At 43.6% G+C, this 21,308-nt stretch overlaps 1 protein-coding gene across 1 annotated transcript; it reads left to right on the top strand.

Annotated features, from left to right (window-relative positions):
• On the top strand, nt 1-4,661 carry LOC142405859 (ovalbumin-related protein Y-like). Its single transcript, XM_075493950.1, has 7 exons — nt 1-168; nt 824-874; nt 1,526-1,654; nt 2,425-2,542; nt 2,781-2,923; nt 3,270-3,425; nt 4,260-4,661. The coding sequence occupies exons 1-7, from the start codon at nt 1-3 to the stop codon at nt 4,659-4,661; spliced, it is 1,167 nt and encodes a 388-aa protein (XP_075350065.1).
• The last annotated feature ends 16,647 nt before the right edge of the window (nt 4,662-21,308 follow it).

Below are 21,308 nucleotides of genomic sequence, written 5' to 3'. Positions count from 1 at the left end.
ATGGGCTCCATCAGTGCAGCAAATGCAGAATTTTGTTTTGATGTATTCAAAGAGCTGAAAGTCCACCATGCCAACGACAACATCTTCTATTCCCCCCTGAGCATCATTTCAGCCCTGGCCATGGTCTATCTGGGAGCAAGAAGTAACACTCAATCTCAGATGGAGAAGGTAAGTTACTTACACGGGTGTAAAGTGACCTCTGCTTGTGCTTGTTGTTCCTTCTAAGTCACATCACTGAAATATGTTATCCACTGATGGGGTTCTCACCTGTTTTAATGCACAAGAAATAAGGCAAGTCACAAAATGGAGAACTGGATCGAGAGTTATTTAGGGAAAATACTAGAAAAAGATGTCTATTTTCACTATAAGGGCCAGTTAGTGTTGACTTAGAAAAAAAAATCTCAAGGACAATTAAAAAATGGATTACCAGTCAGCAAATTTTATTATATGTTTTTTTCCTAAATTCTGACATCTTCCAGATAATGTGATCAGATTCTTTTTAATATATAAAAAAGATAAATCCCAGGAAAAGAGGAAGACAGAATATTATTAGCAGTACATAATATGTAACTCAGTTAATTTCTAGACATTCACTAGAAAAAATATCATCTAAGCAAAGAGTGGTATTTACAGTTTCCAAGAAGGCCACAGAGGGCATAAACCAGTTGCAAGCTCACTTGTAAATTTTTAGTTCATTTATGTTCTTAGTTAGCACTTTTTTTTCTGAGCCAACAGCTTTACCTCAAGCATTGTGTGTAAATCTCAAATTCACATCATTTTTGGTCATGCTTGTCATTTCTACCACTGGCATTTTCTCTTGCAGGTTCTTCACTTTGATAATGTTACAGGAGTTGGAGACACTACTGACTCCCAGGTAGAGAAATAACGTGATCTCCCTTTCTGTCATATTTTCTGCTCAGAACAAAACTAGAACTGTTCTGCCTCTCCTCCTGGCATTTTCAGACCCTGTGAAAAATGATGGTAACACCCTCAAACCAAGGAGACCTGCGGAGGGAGGGAAGGAGAGTGTAACTCACCTATTTGTTAAAAAAACAGGGAAAGAAGGCAGGTTGCACATCTTGCACCAGAACAAGTGACAGTGTGGGGCAGGATACTTTGGGCACCAGGGTGCCTTCCTGGGCAAGTGCTGCTGGGGGACAGCGTGTGAAAGGGGCTCAGCACCTGGAGCCAGGGTACAGCAGTCAGACTTGCAGCTGAGAGACTCCAAAGCAGGGCAGGAAGACGCTGGGCAGAGAAGAGCCCAGAAGTCTCAGTGACGGGAACACAACTGCACTCTTACAAAAAGCACATTTCAGGGGACTTATCTTGAGAAGGATGAACTTGTCAGTTCAATGCACCATCACCACAGCACCTGCTGTCCCAAAGATGACAGCCCTATGTCTGTGGGGGAGAATTCCACTGCAGCATGACTCTTAACTGATAGGGACAATCCTTTAGGGTCTTATTTCCTAGATAAGAAGAAGCTAATAAAATGTATCTTCTTATTTTCATGTCAATGCCTCAGTGTGGCGCTTCTGAATACATCCACAATTCATTCAAGGATCTTCTCTCAGACATCACCAAGCCAAATGCTACATACTCACTCAAGATCGCTGAAAGACTCTATATTGAAAAAACATACCCCGTTCTTCCGGTGAGTTGCACTATGACCTGGCTTCAGTGAGATTCCCCATAAAGGCCCCTGTGACTCTACCCTAGAGAAGCTAGGAGCCCAACAATAGCCCACTGTCTGTTGAAGAAGCCATGTTGTGAGCCATGAGGGGAACTGGTTCAGAATGAGTTTGAACCTTCCTGTGGCTGTTAGGTGGAGGCCAGGCAAAAGTAAAATGACATAAAATATACCCATGTTGCAACAGTCACAGGGAGTAATCAAGATTGCTGTTCATTTGCTAGAAAATGGCTTTTAATGAAAAATTTGACTTTTAAAGGAAATGAAATACATTTTATGACTTGAAAGCATGAAGACTGAAATTGTCAGATTTGGATTTTTTCAAAACCAAATATCAAATCTTCCCGGTTAAAGGAAGCTTTGTTTTTGAAATCTAAGAATGAAGAACACAGTATTCAAAATAAAAAGTTGGCACAAAGAGATGGAAACAAACATTGTCCTTAAAAATGTTTGTTAAACTGAAAGTGTTTTGGTAAAACAAAGAAAATATTTCAAAATTTTAACTTAGAATCCCATTTGAAAAAAAAGTGCCAGACCTAAATATATGAAGTAGTCTTTCTTATCCAGCTTTAAGATTCAGTTACAGGAAGACAGCTGTGACTGACATGTTCAAACATAGGGGTAAAAGCTCACTGTTCCTTTAACCATTCTGCTTCATTTCACACTCTTGCATTTCACATTCATCCATTTTCAAGTTCTCATCAGTCTGACAACTGCAATCCTTCTGCTTACAGGAATACTTAGAGTGTGCAAAGAAATTCTACAAAGCAGGACTGGAAGAAGTTAACTTCAAAACAGCTACAGAGGAAGCAAGACAGCTCATTAACTCCTGGGTGGAGAAAGAGACAAATGGTAAGGACTGAAAAATGGGTTAGCAGATACTTTCCCCTACCTACCATAATTTATACCCTTGTCTTCCTCTCCCCATAATGTCTTGAAAAAGTGGGTCAAGCAAGAGCAGGTTGCTTAGTGCTATGAAAACAAAACTCCACAAAGTGGCACCCCTGACGCCCATGTCCTTCATTGCAGGCATTTGTGCACACTAGAGGAGGTGTATCTTACCACTCTCTGCCCTGCTTCTTTCTTAAAGGACAGATCCAAGATTTCCTTGTGTCAGGCTCTGTTGATCTTGATACTGTGCTGGTCCTTGTGAATGCCATTTACTTCAAAGGGATATGGAAGACGGCGTTTAAAGAAGAACACACTCGGGAAGTGCCCTTCAATGTGACAGAGGTAGGAGGGCATGGACACAGCTCTTGGCCAGGACAGCTGTTGGCTCACACAGCCAGCAGTCTGGGTATTACACATACAACTTGTTGCTCTCACAGGTCGGGTGATTTAGCTGGGCCCTTCAGTGTCAGCGCCTGGGCTTAAGGCCAAGGAGTGTTTACAAGAGCTGTGTCTGATCAGGCTTCCAGAGCACACCAGCAGGCAAGAGAGGAAAATGGAGACACAGCTCTTCTTCAAAGGCAACATGCTTGAAGACCGAGGCCTATCCCTTTCAAAGGGCTTGCACATTTGCCTGCCTAAAGAAAAAATTGCTCCTTGGTCACATCATCTCACGTTTCTGTTTTTGCAGCAAGAAAGCAGACCTGTGCAAATGATGTGTCAGAACAGTACCTTCAAAGTGGCAGCGGTGGCTGCAGACAAAATGAAGATCCTGGAGCTTCCATATGCCAGCGGAGAGCTGAGCATGTTGGTGCTGTTGCCTGATGACGTCTCTGGCCTGGAGCAGGTATGGCCCTGGCAGGGGAAGCAGAAGAGTTACCACTTCAGTGGGACTTGGTTACTGTCAGACCTTTTGCTGTCCATTTACACCCCAGCTGCCCACAGCACGGCTGTGCTAGGCAGACGGGAGTGCAACAGCTGCCCAGATGCTGCCAGGTGCTCAGGAAGAGACTAGCCAGGGAGAGCCCTGGACTCGATCTAATAAACAAAGGTAAAGGACCATAGTGTTGCTGTAGCCTTGCAGAAGAGGATGTTGCTATATGCAGCAATCTCAAATGAAAACCAGATCTCAAATGTTGCTATAGGCAGAGCATGGGGTACCAGAAACAGACATGCTAGCAGGATTTTTTTTTTTCATTTCCAGTGATTTCAGTCTTCCAGGAGAGCACTGAGTGGTTTGCTAAACAAGGGAAGTTTATCCAAGGAGAAATAAAAAAGGAAGTGATGAGGAAAGCATTCCAAGAGCTAACTAAAAGGAAAATGGGAAAAGTAGCATTAAAAGGAAGTAAGATGAGGGAAGGGATCAATAAAATATTCTCCAGGAGGAACAGTTTTGGGGCCAATTTGATTTGATGTTTTCAAGAACTGTATTTTCACAAAAAAAGCCTTGATCTGATGAATAAATTTTCAGATGACAAAGTTTTGGAGAACTTCATCAAGACAATGAGCTATAGGCTGTAGTCAGGAGGATGCATACAAGATAAAAAAATACATTTAAGATTAAGTATCAGTTCTATTGGGTAAAGTAAATGGAAAAAAATAGTAACAAGTGGTATAAACACAGCCATTAAGGCCATTGCACTCTTGTCTCAGGCATTTCATTCCCTGCTTCTCTTTTCAGCTTGAGAACAAAATCAGCTTTGAAAAACTTACGGAGTGGACCAGTCCCAATGTGATGGAAAAGAAGAGAGTGAAAGTGTACCTCCCACGCATGAAGATTGAGGAAAAATATAACCTCTCATCTGTCTTAACCGCCTTGGGTATGACCGACCTGTTCAGTCCTTCGGCCAATCTGTCTGGCATCTCTCCAGCAGAGAGCCTGAAGATATCTGAGGCCATCCATGAGGCATACATGGAAGTCAATGAAGAGGGCACTGAGGTGGCAGCTTCAGCGGGTGTGACGGGAGACATCAAACATTCCCCCGAGTTTGATGAGTTTAGGGCTGACCACCCTTTCCTTTTCTTGATCAAACACAATCCAACCAACATCATCCTCTTCTTTGGTAAATATTGTTCCCCCTAAGGAGAAAAAGAGCTGGAAATAATGCTTGCCTTCCCCTCAGAAACAGACCCCCCTTACTGTAGTATTGTAGTATAATCTCATCTTTTCAATATTTTCTCCAAGTGGAAAGCTTTCAATATCTAGGGATGTATTCCTGAAGAAGCGTGTGACTTTTCAGATCTTTAGGTGCAGGTATTTATGCTCAGACAACTTGTGTTCAGGACTTATATCCAGAATTTCAGGAGGTAGGTTAGGAGTATTTCCCATTGTCATTGAATAGCTTGAGAGACAGGGCCAGTGTTTTGATTTTTATGAGAAATCCTGCCACTGCTATTGAGAAACGGGTTTCTCTATAGGAGTTCTGTGAAGTAAACACAGCTTTCAGAATAATCCTGGTCCTTTCTGTTGAACTTGCTGGGCTACCATCCTGGAATTGATGCTTGGACAACTTGCAGATGAAATTCTAAACTTCAGCAAAGCATTCTTCTTCCAGGAATGCATTTGGGCTTCTTTGTGCTGCACGTACTATAAGGCTGCGTCTCTTGTTCTGAGGAAGCTTACAGAAAGTCCACCATTTCTTCATAAATCATCATCTCCAAATACAACATCTTCCTGACTGATATAATTTCCCGTCTTCATTCCAGTGACATATCACTGATTGATGAATGTTAACTGGTGGTCCTTCTATTTATTCTAATAAAAGCATTGCAAACTAAACACGTCATTACCTATTCTGGTTACCGCACCATGTAACCTGAAACATGATACAGTGGGTAGTGATTATTGACAGAAGTGGTTTACACTAGGATTTGGATCCTATTTTCAAAACCAGAATGTACCCATACATGAAGTCACTAAACAGCTTAAGAATGTTTTTAAAAATTTTGAGCTTAAGCAAATAAACCCTACAGCTCCTATACTTACCTTGAGCTTATCTCCATATAGCATATCAAATGACTAAATTATTTGAATTTGTCATTGTATTTCCAGATAGTTTTAAATTATTTCTTCTAAGTAAGCCTATCAAGGTGATGCCTAAGAGATGTAACCAAAAACATGAGAAGAGTGTTTATCTTAAAAGGTGGACTGCTTCAGCTCTCTCATACCCACAAGAATCATATGAGGAAATCTTTCTTATTGCCTCTTGATGTGATAATCTGCTAGAGATGTTATTTCCTATTTCACAGTCTTTAGAGGGAAGGTTCTTTAGGTTACAGTTTATCTAATTAAAAAGATTATTAGTGTTAATTGCTGAGTTAAGCCATCTCCCTTCTGGGATACACATGTGGAATTGCAAATTACAGTATCAGTACTTATAAAGTGTTAAAAAAAGGAGACACATGGTGGTATTTGGAGCTGCCTCAACCATTTGCAAAGTAAGCATTAAATATAACTTGAAATGATGATGCTGGCAGCAGGGAAACACATTTTCATACCCGCTATGAAATCTATGGGAGATAGGACATTTCAAGGTTTACTGTGTACATTATGTTCTGCTTCCTTATAGCCAAAAGCCATCAACAGAGTTTTGCTACAACTACAAAAAAAAAAAAAAAAAAGGCAGGACTTCTAAGACATTTTTCTTAGGAGCAGAGTGTGTAAGGTTATTAAGCAATTATAAAACTGTTACTAACCTGAAATAAGCATGTCTGTCACTCTGCACTTTCTAGGTACAATAATAGTAAAACTATCAACCTTTACAATGGATTTACTACATAACATGAAGAAAACAGCTATTCTATTGCTTAACCTTTCTTCTGCTTGATGATTATTTTAAAGCAAAGAAATGGAGGAAATCAAGGCAGAAATGGTAAGCAGCTTCCTGAAACTATACATGAGAGAGGTTTCCAAGGCACAGAGTCCACCTAATGTCCTCACTGTGAAACAGAAGCATTTGACTCTTGCTTTAAACTGGTCCTTCAGGTGTCACTAGGGATACAAAGTGGTGTCTATCAGTCTTCTGAAAGACAGACATCTGTTGAAAACTAGGTTTGGGAGCTTAATGGAGGTTCCAATTTTGTTCTTATTTTTATTTTTGTGCAAGCAGGTGATTCTGATTGCTATACTGAAAATGTAGACCAGTGGCACTGTGCTTGCAACCCAGTAATTTTTTAAGAAAAAGACAGAAATATTATTTGCTGAAAGTCCAGAGGCATTTTAAGATGTCTGTGCCCTGAATGAAAATATAATAACATAGTCAAATACTGTAGAAGGGATAGAGCTATTTGGCTTATGAAGGAAGAAATGTCCTCTGTAGAGGCTAAAATGAGAGGTAACAAAGTTGAATAAAATCTATACACCCTGTATCGATGGCTGGGTCCAGAACCGTGCATGTGCATTGCTGCTCTGGGCCAGCAGGACCTGCTGTAAAGGAGCTGTCATGGTGAATGTGGCTGCTGCAGCCCCCATGGAAGCAATTCTGCAAAGAGCAGCATGGAGGGTGTTACAAAGGGATGAGGGAAGAGCAGCCATGAGGGGAGCAAACACTGCCTGCTGCTTCTGAGCTCTGAAGTCCAGCAAGAGTTTAAAAACATGAATCCCAGTTGCCATGAAGTCTAGGTATTGTCCAAGAGTCCTTTTTGTTCCCTGGCAGCATGACTGAAGTTGGTATGTCAATAAATTGCTATCTGTCATCCGCTACACTCCATTTTCATTATGTGCTGTGTTGTTTTGGATACACAGTACTGCTAGGGATCTGTGGAACAAAACCAACCACATGCAATCACATTCTTTTTGATGCTGCATAGGACAGCATTAGAAGTGCTCTGTGGACTAAGTGTGCCTTTCCTTTTCATGTCATTTGGGAAGGGTTGGAGCTGACATATCTTCTCTGCCCTTTGGGGAATATAATTGTCTGAGACCATTCCACACTTCTCTGCACATTTGACTTGCAAGAAAGGCCTACCTTCTCCTAAGCAAACCATGGCGGAAGGCACAGGACTTTGCAGGCAATATGCTCTAATCATAGTCACCAGAGGAAGAGCACTCAGAGAACCTCCTGGACTCCAGGGGGAAAGCTGTCCTGGGCTCCCAAATGATATGTGAGAAAGCATAGCATGCTGAATCAAACTGAAAGCTACATATTGGCTGGGAAGGATTTGACATGGAGCAGTGGTTCAGTTTTCTATTTCTTGAGGCTAGTGAGCTAAGATTCTTCAATCTGGAAAAGAGACAGCAGAGAGGGGATTGTCAAGGAGCAGCAGAGGTGAGGCTGCTCGGCAAGGGAAGGGGGCCCAGGGCAGCAGGTGACATCAAGGCCAGCAGGGCAGGGGCCTCCCTGATAAGGCATTCAGTGCTACGGTTCCCAATGCTACCACTGCAGTTCAGTGATTCCCAAACAAGTCTGTAAGCGATGAGGTAGGTCAAATATCAAGCCTGGAGGTTAAGCCCATGGGTCGGGGTCTGTAGTGGACCTAACCTGAAGAGTGCTGTACATTGAGGAGTTAGTGACCCACATAAAAGTTGACCTGATCGGGCACAGGCATATGTTGTGCTTTGCTATGTTATGCTGTACATATTGCTTGGCCTCCAAGCCTATACTGTGCTGCATGTATTACATGGCTGCAGGATAAACTTAGCCTGCTAATCATAATGGAGGAGCTTGTAGATGGCCCTGGATTGGCACATCCTTGTCTTTATCTTGAAGTGAAGCATCATGTTTCTATATAAATATACTTTTCTTTGACAGTAGAAATGATAAACAGAGTGGTTTACTTCTAAGAACATACCTATAAAAGCTGTAAAGATCACACCACCAGTGAACCTCTGCAGGCATGGGATATGCACAGTGTGCTGTGCCCTGAATGAAGATCCATCCAATGCCACACAGCTTGGGGTTCCCACCATCTGAAGGGACATGAAATTATCTATGCTATCTCCTTTTTCCCTTTCATGTTATTGCCAATAAATTGCATTTTAATCAGTTTCTTACTAGTGTCCAAAATGAATGCTTGCAGTGGTGCATTACAGGGTCCAGCTTGGTGATGTTCATGGCCAGGCACAGGCATGCAAGGTAGCAAGGACCACAATCAAAAGACTCAGTTTAAATGCTTCTCTCAAGTGAGGGAGATGTAGACCCCCATGGAGGCATCTCACAGCTCTATCAATCACAAACAGTGGGATCAAGTGCACCCTCAGCAAGTTTGCAGATGACACCAAGCTAAGTGGTGTGGTTGATATGCTTGAGGGATGGGATGCCATCCAGAGGGACCTGGACAAGCTTGAGAAGTGGGCCCGTGTGAACCTCATTAGGTTGAACGAGGCCAAGTGCAAGGTCCTGCACCTGGGTCAGGGCAACCCCCAGTATCCATACAGGCTGGGGAATGAAGCGATTGACAGCAGCCCTGTGGAGAAAGACTTGGGAGTACTGATGGATGAAAAGCTGGACATGAGCCAACAATGTGCACTCGCAGCCCAGAAGGCCAACCGTATCCTGGGCTGCATCAAAAGAAGTGTGACCAGCAGGTCGAGGGAGGTGATTCTGCCACTCTACTCCGCTCCAGTGAGACCCCACCTGGAGTACTGTGTTCAGCTCTGGAGCCCTCAGCACAGGAAAGACTGGAAAGCTCCTGTTGGAACAGGTCCAGAGGAGGGCCACAAAAATGATCAGAGGGCTGGAACACCCCTCCTATGAAGAAAGGCTGAGAGAGTTGGGGTTGTTCAGCCTGGAGAAGAGAAGGCTGTGGGGAGACCTTATTGCAGCCTTTCAGTACTTAAAGGGGGCTTATAAGAAAGATGGGGACAAACTTTTTAGCAGGGCCTGTTGCGATAGGACAAGGGGTAATGGTTTTAAGCTAAAAGAGAGTAGGTTCAGACTAGATAGAAGGAAGAAATTTTTTACAATGAGGGTGGTGAAACACTAGAACAGGTTGCCCAGAGAAGTTGTGCATGCCCCATTATTGGAAATGTTCAAGGTCAGGTTGGATGGGGCTTTGTGCAACCTGATCTAATTGAAGATGTCCCTGCTCATTGCAGGGGTATTGGACTAGATGACATTTAAAGGTCCCTTCCAACCTAAACTATTCTATGATTCTATGAAACAGTGCTCTGATTCAAGGCTGGACAGTTGCTTCAGTTGTGCCTGAGCCCAGGCAGCCAAACTCCTAGGAGAGGGATGATGTTCTCAAGAGCAGAAGTTTCTGAAGTCTCGGATGATATGGAGACAATGTCAGAGATTGACTATTCAGTATCTCTTTTGACACAGGAACTTAGGGTTAGTAGAAAGAAGTTAGTAGAAAGCAGTTAAAAAAAAACGCATAGAGGTAGCTGACAACAAACAGGTAGCTGAATGATGGACCTCATGGTCAAAGGATGCTGGAGATGATAAAATTTTACATGATTTTGAAGGGAGACTTGACAAAGCCATGGAAGAGAAATCCATTGAGAGGTAATAAATATATAGAAAATACTACCAGCTAGTGAAGTCCCAGGACTGAAAACAGCCAATGTTAGGACCCTGACGGCATGACCAGCTTCAGCAGGAGCCTTCCCCCACACCATCTGTGCATGGGCCCAGGAGGCTGTATTGGGCACTGGCACCACTTTGGCACTAGGGGTGTTCTTTGTGAGAGGAGGACATGAACTGTCCTCAGCCAGTCACAGCCAGTTACAGCTGGCCCTGTAATGGATGAAAAGAACTCATTGTATGCCAAATCTTCAGACAGTCAGAGGAGCATACGGCAGCTCTGCTCAAGCATAATTAAGAAAGGGTGGCAGAAGGAATGTGAGAGATGTGTTTGGAGAAACAAAACAGAGAAGACAGGTGGAAGGAGATGTTATTGAGAGCACAGCTGAAGCCCACACTCTTGGGAGGAGGTGCTCCATGCCAGAGGAGGCACCTGTGAGGGACTGCAGCCACAGGCAACCCATGCCACAGCAGTGACACCACAGCACCACAGCAGGACTGCAGCCTGCAGATGACCGACACTGGAGCAAGGACATCTCTGTGGAACTGCACTCCATGGAGCAGACTAGACCACAGGAAAAAAGTGAGCAGCAACAACTGGCAGATAGAAACAGTTATACACCAACCCCAACCTCTTGCATTGCCTGCTGCTTCACCAAAGGGACTGGGAAGCACAGAGTCTAACAAGAAAGCTGAAACTAGAAAGCAGAGGAGAGTTTTTGGACTGAAGTTGAGTGTGGGGAAGGGGGATGAAAGGTCTAAGTGTCTGTTTCATAGTTTGTTACATTGTTTTTTGCCAATACGTGAATCAACAACAAAAAAATTATGTTAATTAGCAAGAAATTATATGAAACTCCCCAAGTCAATCAAGACTGTTGCCCACAACAGAAGCCCATTTCAGCTGAGCCTTGGCCCTTCAGTTCCTTCCTAAAGTACACTGTAGGCGTGCCTGTCTCCAGGCCTGCCCCCTGATGGACCTCAGACCCAAGCCTTGTGACCTTGTCTCCAGGCCCATCTCTTTTGCTCCTAAGTGGGTGACAGGGCCCTGAGTGCACTAATAAGCCTTTAATGGTCCTGACCAGCCACACCTGGAGCCTCTACCCACACCTATGGGCCCAGGAGCTCTATTTAAGCTATGCTCTGGACCTTCAGTCCCTCTGTGTGCTACATCAGAGGTGTACCAGTCTCCAGTTCAAACACAGCTGTGCCCGTGCCTGGCCAAGGACTCCTAGTGTGACCTTGGCCCTGCCTTGTGATCACTGGACCTGAGCCTCGGTCTGACGTGTGAATTGACTTCCTGGCTTGTCCTTGGGCCTGCCTCATAGCCATGACATTCCCTTATGATCTGGACTCATGGTTGGAGCTGGCTGTGATCTCTGGGCCTGCTCTGCTCAGATCCTGTGGGACTGAGCCCTGGCTGGTGAGGCTCCTGCCCTGCTGGCTGTGGGATCTCCCTTGCCTCCTGGTTTGTCTGTCCTTGGGGAGAAGCTGGCTTTTGCTGCTCCCTGACAGCGAAGCCTCCTTGAGCCCTCTGCCGAGCACTGAGGAGCTCGGTCTCTGGTCATGCAGGGCCTTGTCCTTACAAAACTTCCTGATCTCTCCGCAGCACTCACCTATTACTCAGCTCCAGGATCCTGAGTGAGCCCCCTTCCACCCAGCCGGACCCTCTTTCCCCCCCAGCTTGTGGGGCCTGTCGGGGCAGCCTGACCACTTCACTCAGCCCCAGGCCTCTCATGCCATGTCCCTTTCCAACCCACTGTCCCTGCCCTGGCTCTGTGTCCCCTGAAACAGCCCGCTAACACCCCACAGCCACTGAGCCACTCCTGAGCCCAGGTCTCTGTAAGGAGTGAGGACGCACCTTGCTCAGAGGAGAGGCTGCTGTGTCTGAGCCCTGAGGGTGCTAACAGCCCTTGCTGGCCCTGACCTCCCATGGGGCCTCCCTGCCTGGTCCACGGCCCAGGGCCCCATGTCAGCCCCCGGGGCCATCAGCACCTGCCCCAGTGATGCCACAGCAGGGCCAGTCTCCAGCTCCCCACAGCCCTGCCCTGCCCGGCCATGGGGCCTCTTGATCTTAGCTTGCAGACTGATTTCCTGGCTTGACCTTGGACCTGCCCTGTCACTATGATATTACCTTATGATCTGAACACTTGGTTGGGTCTGGCCACCATTTAAGGGTCTGTCCTGCTTCCCTTGCTCAGGTACCATGGGACTGGGCCCTGGTCAGTGAGGCCCTTATCCCGCTGGCTCTCATCCCCGTGGCTCCCATCCCACGGGGAGCAGCCAGCTCTTACTGCTCCCTGACCCTGGGCTCCCCAGGTGGACCCCGGCCCTGGTTCATCTCTTGCTGTGTCCAGAGCTGTTGATGGACCCTGTTACTGGCACTCAGCTCTGCCTCCCTGGGGTCAGACCTTGTGGTGTGGTGCCAGTTGCTGAGGGCATTGCCCACCATGGGGTGACCCTTGGCACAGCTCACTGTCCTCATGGAGCAGCCCTGCTCCTGCTGCTCCTGATAGTCCAGCTAATTTGCCACCCACATTATTGTCTGCTTACTCAGTCTATATCTCTCTAATCTGGCTACAAGGATACTCTCAGAGATGATGCTGAAGGCCTTACTAAAGTCAAGGTGTACAACGTCCTCTGCTCTCCCCTTGATATAGAACAAGCCAACCCATCCTAGAAGAAAATGAGGTTGGTCAGGAGGGATACGCCCTTGGTAAATCCATGCTGGTTTTCCCCATCACCTTTTATTCCTTCATGTGTCTTGAAATGCTCCCAGGAGGCTTTGCTTCATAGCCTTCTGCAGTGATTCGAACTTGAATACAATTGTACATCAAGGAGTTAGTGATCCACGTAACAGTTGACACAAGAAGGTGCAGGCCTGTGTTGTGCCGACTGTATAGGTTGGCTTCCCATCCTGTGCTGTGCTGCACGTAACCCTGGGCTGCAGGGTAAACTTTGTCTGCCAGTCAGAAGGAAGGAACCTGTAGGTAGCTCCCACTTGGCATGGGTGATTGCAACACCTGTGTCCTTGTATTTATTGTAAAGTGAAGCAGCATGTTTTCATGTGAACATCCTTTTGTTTCACAGTAGAAATGAAGAGAATTGTTTTCTTCTTCAAGAAGAAAATACTTCAAGAGCTCTAAAGACCAAAGTGTCAGTCAACATCTATCTCCATGGATGGGACCTGCACTGGGTGCCATGCCTTGACTGGTGGTCTGTCCAATGCTGCACAACTTGGAGTTCCCTGCATCTGAGGGAATATAAGATTATCAATACTATCCTCTTTTTCCTTTTAATGTTAGCTGCAATAAATGTTATTTTAAGCAATATCTTACAGAGTCTGAGTGCCTTTCTTAGATTGTAATGAACACTAGCCCTAGTGCCTTGCAGCAGTGCACTACACCTTTTCAGTGACTGCAGAGACCTGTAGTCTCCTGAATTCTCCTCCTTTTCCTTTCTGAAAATTAGTCACTTTTTCAAATCATCAGGAACCTTCCCCAATCATCCTGACTTTTTCTTAGTCTTCTTTTTGCTGTTCTACCTAAAGAAGCTTTTCTTACTGTGCTTCACATCCCTTGTCAGTTTTCCCTCCAGCAGAATTTTCGCTTTTCAAATTCCATCCCTGCATGCATGGGAGAAGCTTCTGTACTCCTGCCAGGTGGGTTGTCCTTGCTTCCACCTCTTGTGCACTTCCTTTTTGTATTTGGACTCAGTCAGAATGAAGGCACCTTCATCATCAGAGACAGCCTGTATATTGCTTCAGCAACAAGATATGTGGCATGTATGGGAGCAAGTGAAAGGCTTTGCATGTAGGTGAGGCTAAAACTCATTCAATCACAGTGATGAAGACCGTCAGGTTCTGGGTCAGGTACTCCCTTCCAACATGTTGCTGGCTTGTGGGATGTGATCATTGAAAGTTATGCCATGAAGGCCACATCAACCTATGTCAGATCAAATATTTATGGGGGAGCATTAAGAAATCATCAGCTGTACAATGAAGGCTGAGCCCATGTCAGGTTAAAATGAATGTAAGACCTGATATGGGATATCCCAATGACAATCAAGAGCAATGACAAATGCCCCTGTCACAGTCTGTGAACGGTCAAGGCAGCACTGCAGGCAACAATGTCAGTCTCTTCAGAATGGCACAGCAGAATGGCACAGAAAACCAAATGCTGCAGAAAGATGCCACGTGGGCTACCATCTCCTGTCTGAAGGAGCTTGACCAGACACCTCATTTTCTTTGGCCTGGGGAAAGAACACAGTCCCACAGAACAATTGGGAGAGAAAACATCATTGAGAGCTACAGCACCAAGGTGCGCAATGACCACCATTTAGACAGTCAGCTGCAGTCACTCTGGGTAAAATGATTTCTCTCTCTGTGAATCATTCCCTCATGGAAAGGCAGCTTCCAGATTCACAATGTGGAATGAATACAAACACAAAACAATTAACATGCTCCTTCCTACTGGCAAAAGAGCAGGAACAAGGAGGAGAACAAAATCTTGAGTTCTGCATAGGTTTTTGTGATTGGATTAGAGGCTTTGGTCTGTGAGCTGACCTGGACTTCATATCCTTTTGGATAAAAAGTGCCTTTTATACTCTCAGGTGTCCAAGGCTCAGGTACTCAAGAGTCTGTTGGTTTAGGGACAGCTCCACAATGAAATGCCTGGCAGAGGAAAGGGCAGCAGAGCCTTAGCTGACCTCTTTCTTGAGACAAGCATTGTCAAACAAGGATGTGTGACAGAACTGTTTGTACTGCTTTGCACAGCTGTGCTGGACAGGGCAATCCATTGCCAGTTGTCCCAGGTAGCCTTCCAACTGCAGGAAGGTTTGCTTACTCTCTCTAGACCCCATGTCAAGCAGACTATACAAGACCTTTTGCGTGTTGACACTATCCTGATGGCCTGTTCTCATCCAGATCTTCAGTTGCTCCCGGGTAGATTCTGTTGCTTGCAACTTGCCTTGCATTAACTATCAGTTTGAGCGCAGAAAACCAAAACAGGCCTCTAGGAAAGAGCACAGCATGTCTTTCTCATACACTACCAAAGCAGAGCTGCTTATCCTCCATGTCTTTGCTTATTGTGGGTGTCTTCTGAACCTGAAACTCCAATTCTTGGAGAGAAAACATGGCTTTGGTATAACTCATGAAACAAAGTTTTGCATCAAACACATACAAAACTGTTGTGCAGGTCCGGAATCAGGACACTACACAGAAGTCAAATTCACCAGGTATAAAAAACACCTCTGGGATCATTTTTATTCTGTACTTGCAGTGTGATGCTGTGAAAAAATGATCACTGACAAAACTGCAGCTGCTTCCTGGATACATTTGTAGGTCCTAAAATACAGGCCATTTGATGAGCTGGGCCTCTGACACAGGTCTGGACACTTATGTAATTCACGTATGATAAACCAGATTAAGGGAAGGGGAATCATGGTTGTTTAGGAGGAAGTCTTGAGGGACAGGCAGATTTACTGAGTTAAATGTACTGGCCAAGTCTTATATGTAGCAATGGAAGACCAGTGTGGTAGAAATAGAAATAAACTCCTGTGAACACAAAATGGCCCTGAACAAAAAAGGGATAAGGGGTGAAAATAGTGGCACAGATCTGAGGTTCACTATAAACAGTGTGAGAAAACAGCTTACTAGGTGTAGACACATAGATTCACAGAATCATAGAGTATCTCAAGTTGGAAGGGACCCATAAGGATCACCAAGTTCAACTCCCTGCTCCTCGCAGGACTACCTAAAACTAAACCAGATGACTAAGAGCATCGTCCAGAAGCTCCTTGAACTCTGGCAGGATTGGTGCCTGTTCCCTGAGTAGCCTGTTCTAGTGGCCAACCACCCTCTCCGTGAAGAACCTTTTCCTAACGTCCAATCTGAACTTCCCCTGATGCAGCTTCATTCCACTTCCTCGTGTCCTATCGCTGGTCACCAGAGAGAGCAGATCAGCACCTCCCCTTTCGCTGCGCCCCTTGAGGAAGTTGTAGACTGCCATGAGGTCACCCCTCAGCCTTCTCTTCTCCAAGATGAACAAACCAAGTGACCTCAGCCGCTCCTTGTAAGTCTTGCCCTCGAGGCCTTTCACCATCTTGGTTGCCCTCCTCTGGACACAGTCTAACAGTGTGATGTGCTTCTTGTACTGAGGTGCTCAAAAGCGCACACAGTGCTTGAGGTGGGGCCACACCAGTGCAGTGCAGAGTGCGACAATCGCCTCCCTGGACCAGCTAGCTATGCTGTGCTTGATGCACCCCAGGACATGGTTGGCCCTTTTGGCTGCCAGGGCACACTGTTGACTCATATACAGCTTGCCATCAACCCAAACCCCCAGATCTCTTTCTGCGGGGCTGCTCTCCAGCCCCTCGTCCCCAGTTTGTATGTATAACCAGGATTACCTCGTCCCTCAAGGAGAATCCAGCACTTGCTCTTATTAAATTTCATACAGTTGGTGATTGCCCAGCTCTCTAGCCTATCCAGATCTCTCTGTAAAGCCTCTCTACCCTCGAGGGAGTCCACAGGTCCTCCTAGTTCAGTATCATCAGCATATGCTCACTTTGGCATGTTCTCCTCAGCCTCTTCAGCTTTGAAGGACTGTTGATAACCATTATTTTGTGGACATGAAGCTTAAAAGCAAAGCAAGGTGTGATACACTCCCTGTGACTCTCACGATCCAGGCACACCTCCCAGTATTTTATTATATGCTAGATATTCTTCTGGCCATGTAGCACTAGAAAGCACTTCTTCCACTGCTGATGTCTGTGGCACCACCTCACTTCCTGAGCTACACAGATGAAATGGGGACCCACTCTGCCAGTGGATACAAAAGAGGGAATGTGGGTACTTGTTTAAGTGTTCAGTGCTTGGCTCACTGGTACACCAAACCATTGGGTGAGAAACACCCTGTAGTTATTCACCACTCTTAAGACAGGTTATGGTGAAGTGTTAATAAAAGCATTTATTCATAACATCCAAAGGAGGCAACACACTGAACAATATTCATAAAAATGTAAGTGATGATAAAAAAAAAGAAAAAGAAAAAGAAAAAGAAAAAGAAAAAGAAAAAGAAAAAGAAAAAGAAAAAGAAAAAGAAAAAGAAAAAGAAAAAGAAAAAGAAAAAGAAAAAGAAAAAGAAAAAGAAAAAGAAAAAGAAAAAGAAAAGCTTAATTATATATACCAGGGTTACTTTGGAAACACCTTGCTCTTACTGACCTGACCTCGTGTCTGTTCAGAAAAAATGGCTGACAGTCTTGGCCATAGTGGGTAACTCGTCCCTTTTCTGTAGTGGAGACTCTCATAAGACAGAATTTATTCAGGATCCTTCACCTGACAACTCAGCCAAGGATAGAGCTTCTCCTAGAGAGTTTCCATTAAAAAAGCACCATATACTCCTAGTTTCACAAGGCTTGCTCACCCTTACAGCTGCTTTCCCTTTGAACACAGGGGAGGGTGAGCTGGGAGTTGAGGTACTAGCTGAGCTGCCCAGTCCCCTGGCTGTATCTATGAGACATGGTCTCAGACCAGGCCTCTAGAAAGATTGAAATTTTCCTACTAAAACAGCCTACTTACTACCTCCCTTCCAAGAAGATCTTTGACGATTCTTCTCAGCTATGGTAGCACTGTCTTAATGCTTTAAAGTATCTGGAAGCATTCCTTTGATGCTGGATGTCTTCTCCAGCACCTGGCTGGCTGGTAAACAGTTCCTTGCCTCAGTGAGAGGCAAACTGGTCCTTCTTTTCCTAGTTATTTCACCAAGATGTTTCAGTGGGGCAGGACCACCTGGCCTACATTGATCTGTATATTACAGAATCACAGAATCACAGAGTCGTATAGGTTGGAAAAGACCTTAAAGATCATCGAGTTCAACCGTAAACCTAACACTACCAAGACCACCACTACACCATGTCCATAAGCAAACAGATGCGAAGAGCTAAGTAGAATACATGTACACAACTCATTACTGGCGTTTGATTGACCAGATGGTAGAGATTTTTGATTAAAAACGCACCTGGGAGACTCATTCCCCATTCCCTTTCTCCACCAACATACTAATACATATTTTGTAAGTAGGGATAATGTTTTCTGAGAAGCACTTCTATCATCAGAAAAAGCAGACAAGCTTTTTAGGCTTTCTTAAAGGCTGAAACAAAAGCAGTAGGCCTGACATTAAAAAAGCGAGAATTATTCTGTGCTTAAGTATAGCTATTTATCTGTCAGACTATCTGTGGGAAAACAAAAAACCCAACCCAACCCAAACCAAAACACTTGGCTGATAACTGTGGAGTAGTGATCTAACAAAAAGTAACACTTCCACTACAATCTTGTCTTGCTTAAGTCCTCAGACTGCCTTGGCGACAACAACTCGGCAAGGAGAATGTAGATTTCTATGGCATGTTTATTTTCACAAAAGGAAGCAGACTGAGGCAAAGAAAACTGCACTGTCTAAACTTTTGACAGCAGTACAGGAGCCTACCTCTTCTCCTTAACAGAGATCACAGTCATCTCCATATATGTTCTAAAGACTTATGTCGTACTGACTTTGGATTTCCCCCCCACCTCTTTTAAAATCACATAGTGCTTTACAGAGGTCAGAATGGTTTCTTTACTGTTTGTCCATTCTATTATTTCAATACAGAACAATTGCTTTTATAACTGAAATGTATTTTCTATTGTATATTATGATTGTCCCACAGACCATGAACACTCTAGCTGGATTTCACAGTTCCTCTGTCATCTGCCAGGCCATTAAGTTACCCATGGAAGATCTGAGAGATACGTTGCAAGTGCATACCACAAACACATTTGGAATTGACTACTTTTTACTTTGTCTGGGGCTATGTTTTGCTATTACTCCCTGAGAATAAAATACTTTGCTATAAGACCTTCACACCCATCAAAAGATCTTTTTTAAATATCCCACTTTTCAAAGAAAATGTGCCTGCTTTTGACTTTCATCTCAATTGGTTTTCTCACACGCACCCTTCTTTATTTCCCCAGTTTTGTTAGTAGAATAATAGGCCAAGTCCTGTTCTCACTTATCTTCTGTCTAGCACGGCTCAGCTGCATTTTGTACATTCAAAAAGGATCAATTGAAAGAGAGTTCTGGTCTGTTACTACAACCATAATAACAAATGGATTAGTTATTGACAGATTGACTAATAACTGCTAATTATGTTTTCCATCACTAAGGAGTTCACATTTTTTGTTTTTATTAACATCCCGGTATCTAGTTGCAAATGAGGCTTGAAGGAACATGAGCATTATTTCCCAGTCTTTTCTCCAGTGCAACAGTCCTGATGTACTGGTGGAAAACACTGTTACACAGAATGAAAAACTAGTATTTGCTCTCCCTTCAATCAAAAATGGACCCATTGAAACTAAAGTCTCACCTAATCCCATTAAATTATTTTTATGGTGTCAAAGGTCAAACTTCTGAAGGGCAGCAGTGGGTGGGTCACAATTCAGCCTGTATAAATTCCCAAGGGCTCAGTCAGTCTGTCTACATACAGCTGGAAAGCTGTATTGCCTTTGGTGCTGAAGCTCAAAAGGTAAGTACTTCTCTAGGAAAATTTACCTTCTCACTATATTATTTCTCGCTTATGCCTAAACTTAAAAAGTGAGCAATTATTGTGTTGTGCTTGATATCTTTAAGGACAAAATATTTACATTATACTCTCTACAAATCTCACCTGTGTGTATGTGTTCTACACTATTTTATTATGTGTAAAACCTGAGTATTTGTTTTCAGGAGACTTTTTAAAAGTTTATTCTTTGTGCTTAAAATATTATTTTATGCTTAAAATATGATCTTATTTCAGAGCAGCTTATCCTCTCATTCAATATCTTTTAAGTTCGATTTTAGCAGCCAAAGAATAAGTTTGCTTGATTGACCTCCAGTTCAACAGAGTGCACTGAGAGCAAAACTGCGGCATTCATTGAATTTGCTAGGTTTATTTTAGTGTGAAATTTCTCTAACAGTTGCATCCCTGGAAAATACAGGGAATCTTGTGAACACTGCACAAGATAAAAATTTGTGTGGGTGTGCAGACTTATATTTTTACAATAATCTATAAATATGAACTTGTATACAGAAAGGAAAGTGAGAGAAATGTGTGTACAAGTGTATGTGTATACTCACAAGCATGGTCACTAAAAACTTTATTGGGGTTTAATACTCCAAAGGCAAACCTGAGATCCCAGCATTAAGCACCTACATAAGGGGCTGGATTTTGAAAGACAATAAACCTCCACAATTTCTATAAATGATAGTAAGGAAACTAGATTTATGCTGACCTCGAAAGTTGTGCTTTACATAAGCAGAGTGGCTACACAGGACTTACACCGTCCAGCACTTTATAGCAGCCTCAGACAGAAACAAATATAAAGCTTTTACTGGTCTATGCCACAAACAAATATTCATTTAACAGTGCCGTATTATGGTAGACATTGCTACTTTATCATGTCTGCATTTCTATTCTACCTGAATGTCACTAATAAAATTTAATTTCTCAGAAAGGTTATAGTGTAGTATATATAGATATATTTAAGCAAAGCAAGCTATATCTGAAAGCACAATAGGGTGGAATATGAATTTTGTGCATCAGTCTCTCTCCGAGACTAGGTGACCTTAGACAAATTATATTGCCTATCCATGCTTCCATTACTAAAACAAGGGTAAAGATACAAGCCTTTGAAGATCTACTGACAGTAAGTACTGTGCAACAATCAGATATTTTACTGCACTTATTTATTTTTAGAAAATAAAAATAGTCAGCCAGCCTCTGCTTTTACTTATATCTGCCTAAACCCTGAGCAAGTCTACTAAAATTTGCACTTTAAATTTCCAGCTTTGCAAGTATACAAAGACAGATCATATTTTCTTGTTTTCATCAAAGGTACTACAAAGTACCAAGGAATTCTAGCCTTCACTGAATGAAAATAAGTACAGGCAATTGTTGTTTGACTGCTTTGAAAAGGTAAACAGAAATCACATACAGATTTAAGACCTCTGAGGAACTTTACTGCCAAAAAAGCAACCAAATACAAATGCAGAAAGAAACAGATTCATGAATACAGAGTTTCTAACATGCATAAGAGGTGAGCATAGCAATAGGCATGTTACCACAGAATTACTTCAAAACTACTTGTTTATATTTCATTGCCTAAAAACTACTATTGAAGTGCATTGCACTGTGTTTGTATGGTATTCCGTCATTACATTGTCATTCTGCTGTTTGCTCTAGACAACACTGATTTCACA

The sequence above is a fragment of the Mycteria americana genome, chromosome 2, assembly GCF_035582795.1.
Source record: "Mycteria americana isolate JAX WOST 10 ecotype Jacksonville Zoo and Gardens chromosome 2, USCA_MyAme_1.0, whole genome shotgun sequence".
In the NCBI taxonomy this organism is placed as follows: domain Eukaryota; kingdom Metazoa; phylum Chordata; class Aves; order Ciconiiformes; family Ciconiidae; genus Mycteria; species Mycteria americana.
The sequence above is the reverse complement of the archived record's forward strand: the minus strand, read 5'-3'. Positions and strand labels throughout refer to the sequence as shown.

Bases quoted from the DNA above. Each gene is read 5' to 3' on its own strand.
- LOC142405859 (XM_075493950.1), top strand. From the start codon at position 1: ATGGGCTCCATCAGTGCAGCAAATGCAGAATTTTGTTTTGATGTATTC. The intron at 875-1,525 runs GTAGAGAAATAA...TCAATGCCTCAG, and splicing joins GAGACACTACTGACTCCCAG to TGTGGCGCTTCTGAATACAT. The intron at 3,426-4,259 runs GTATGGCCCTGG...TTCTCTTTTCAG, and splicing joins ACGTCTCTGGCCTGGAGCAG to CTTGAGAACAAAATCAGCTT.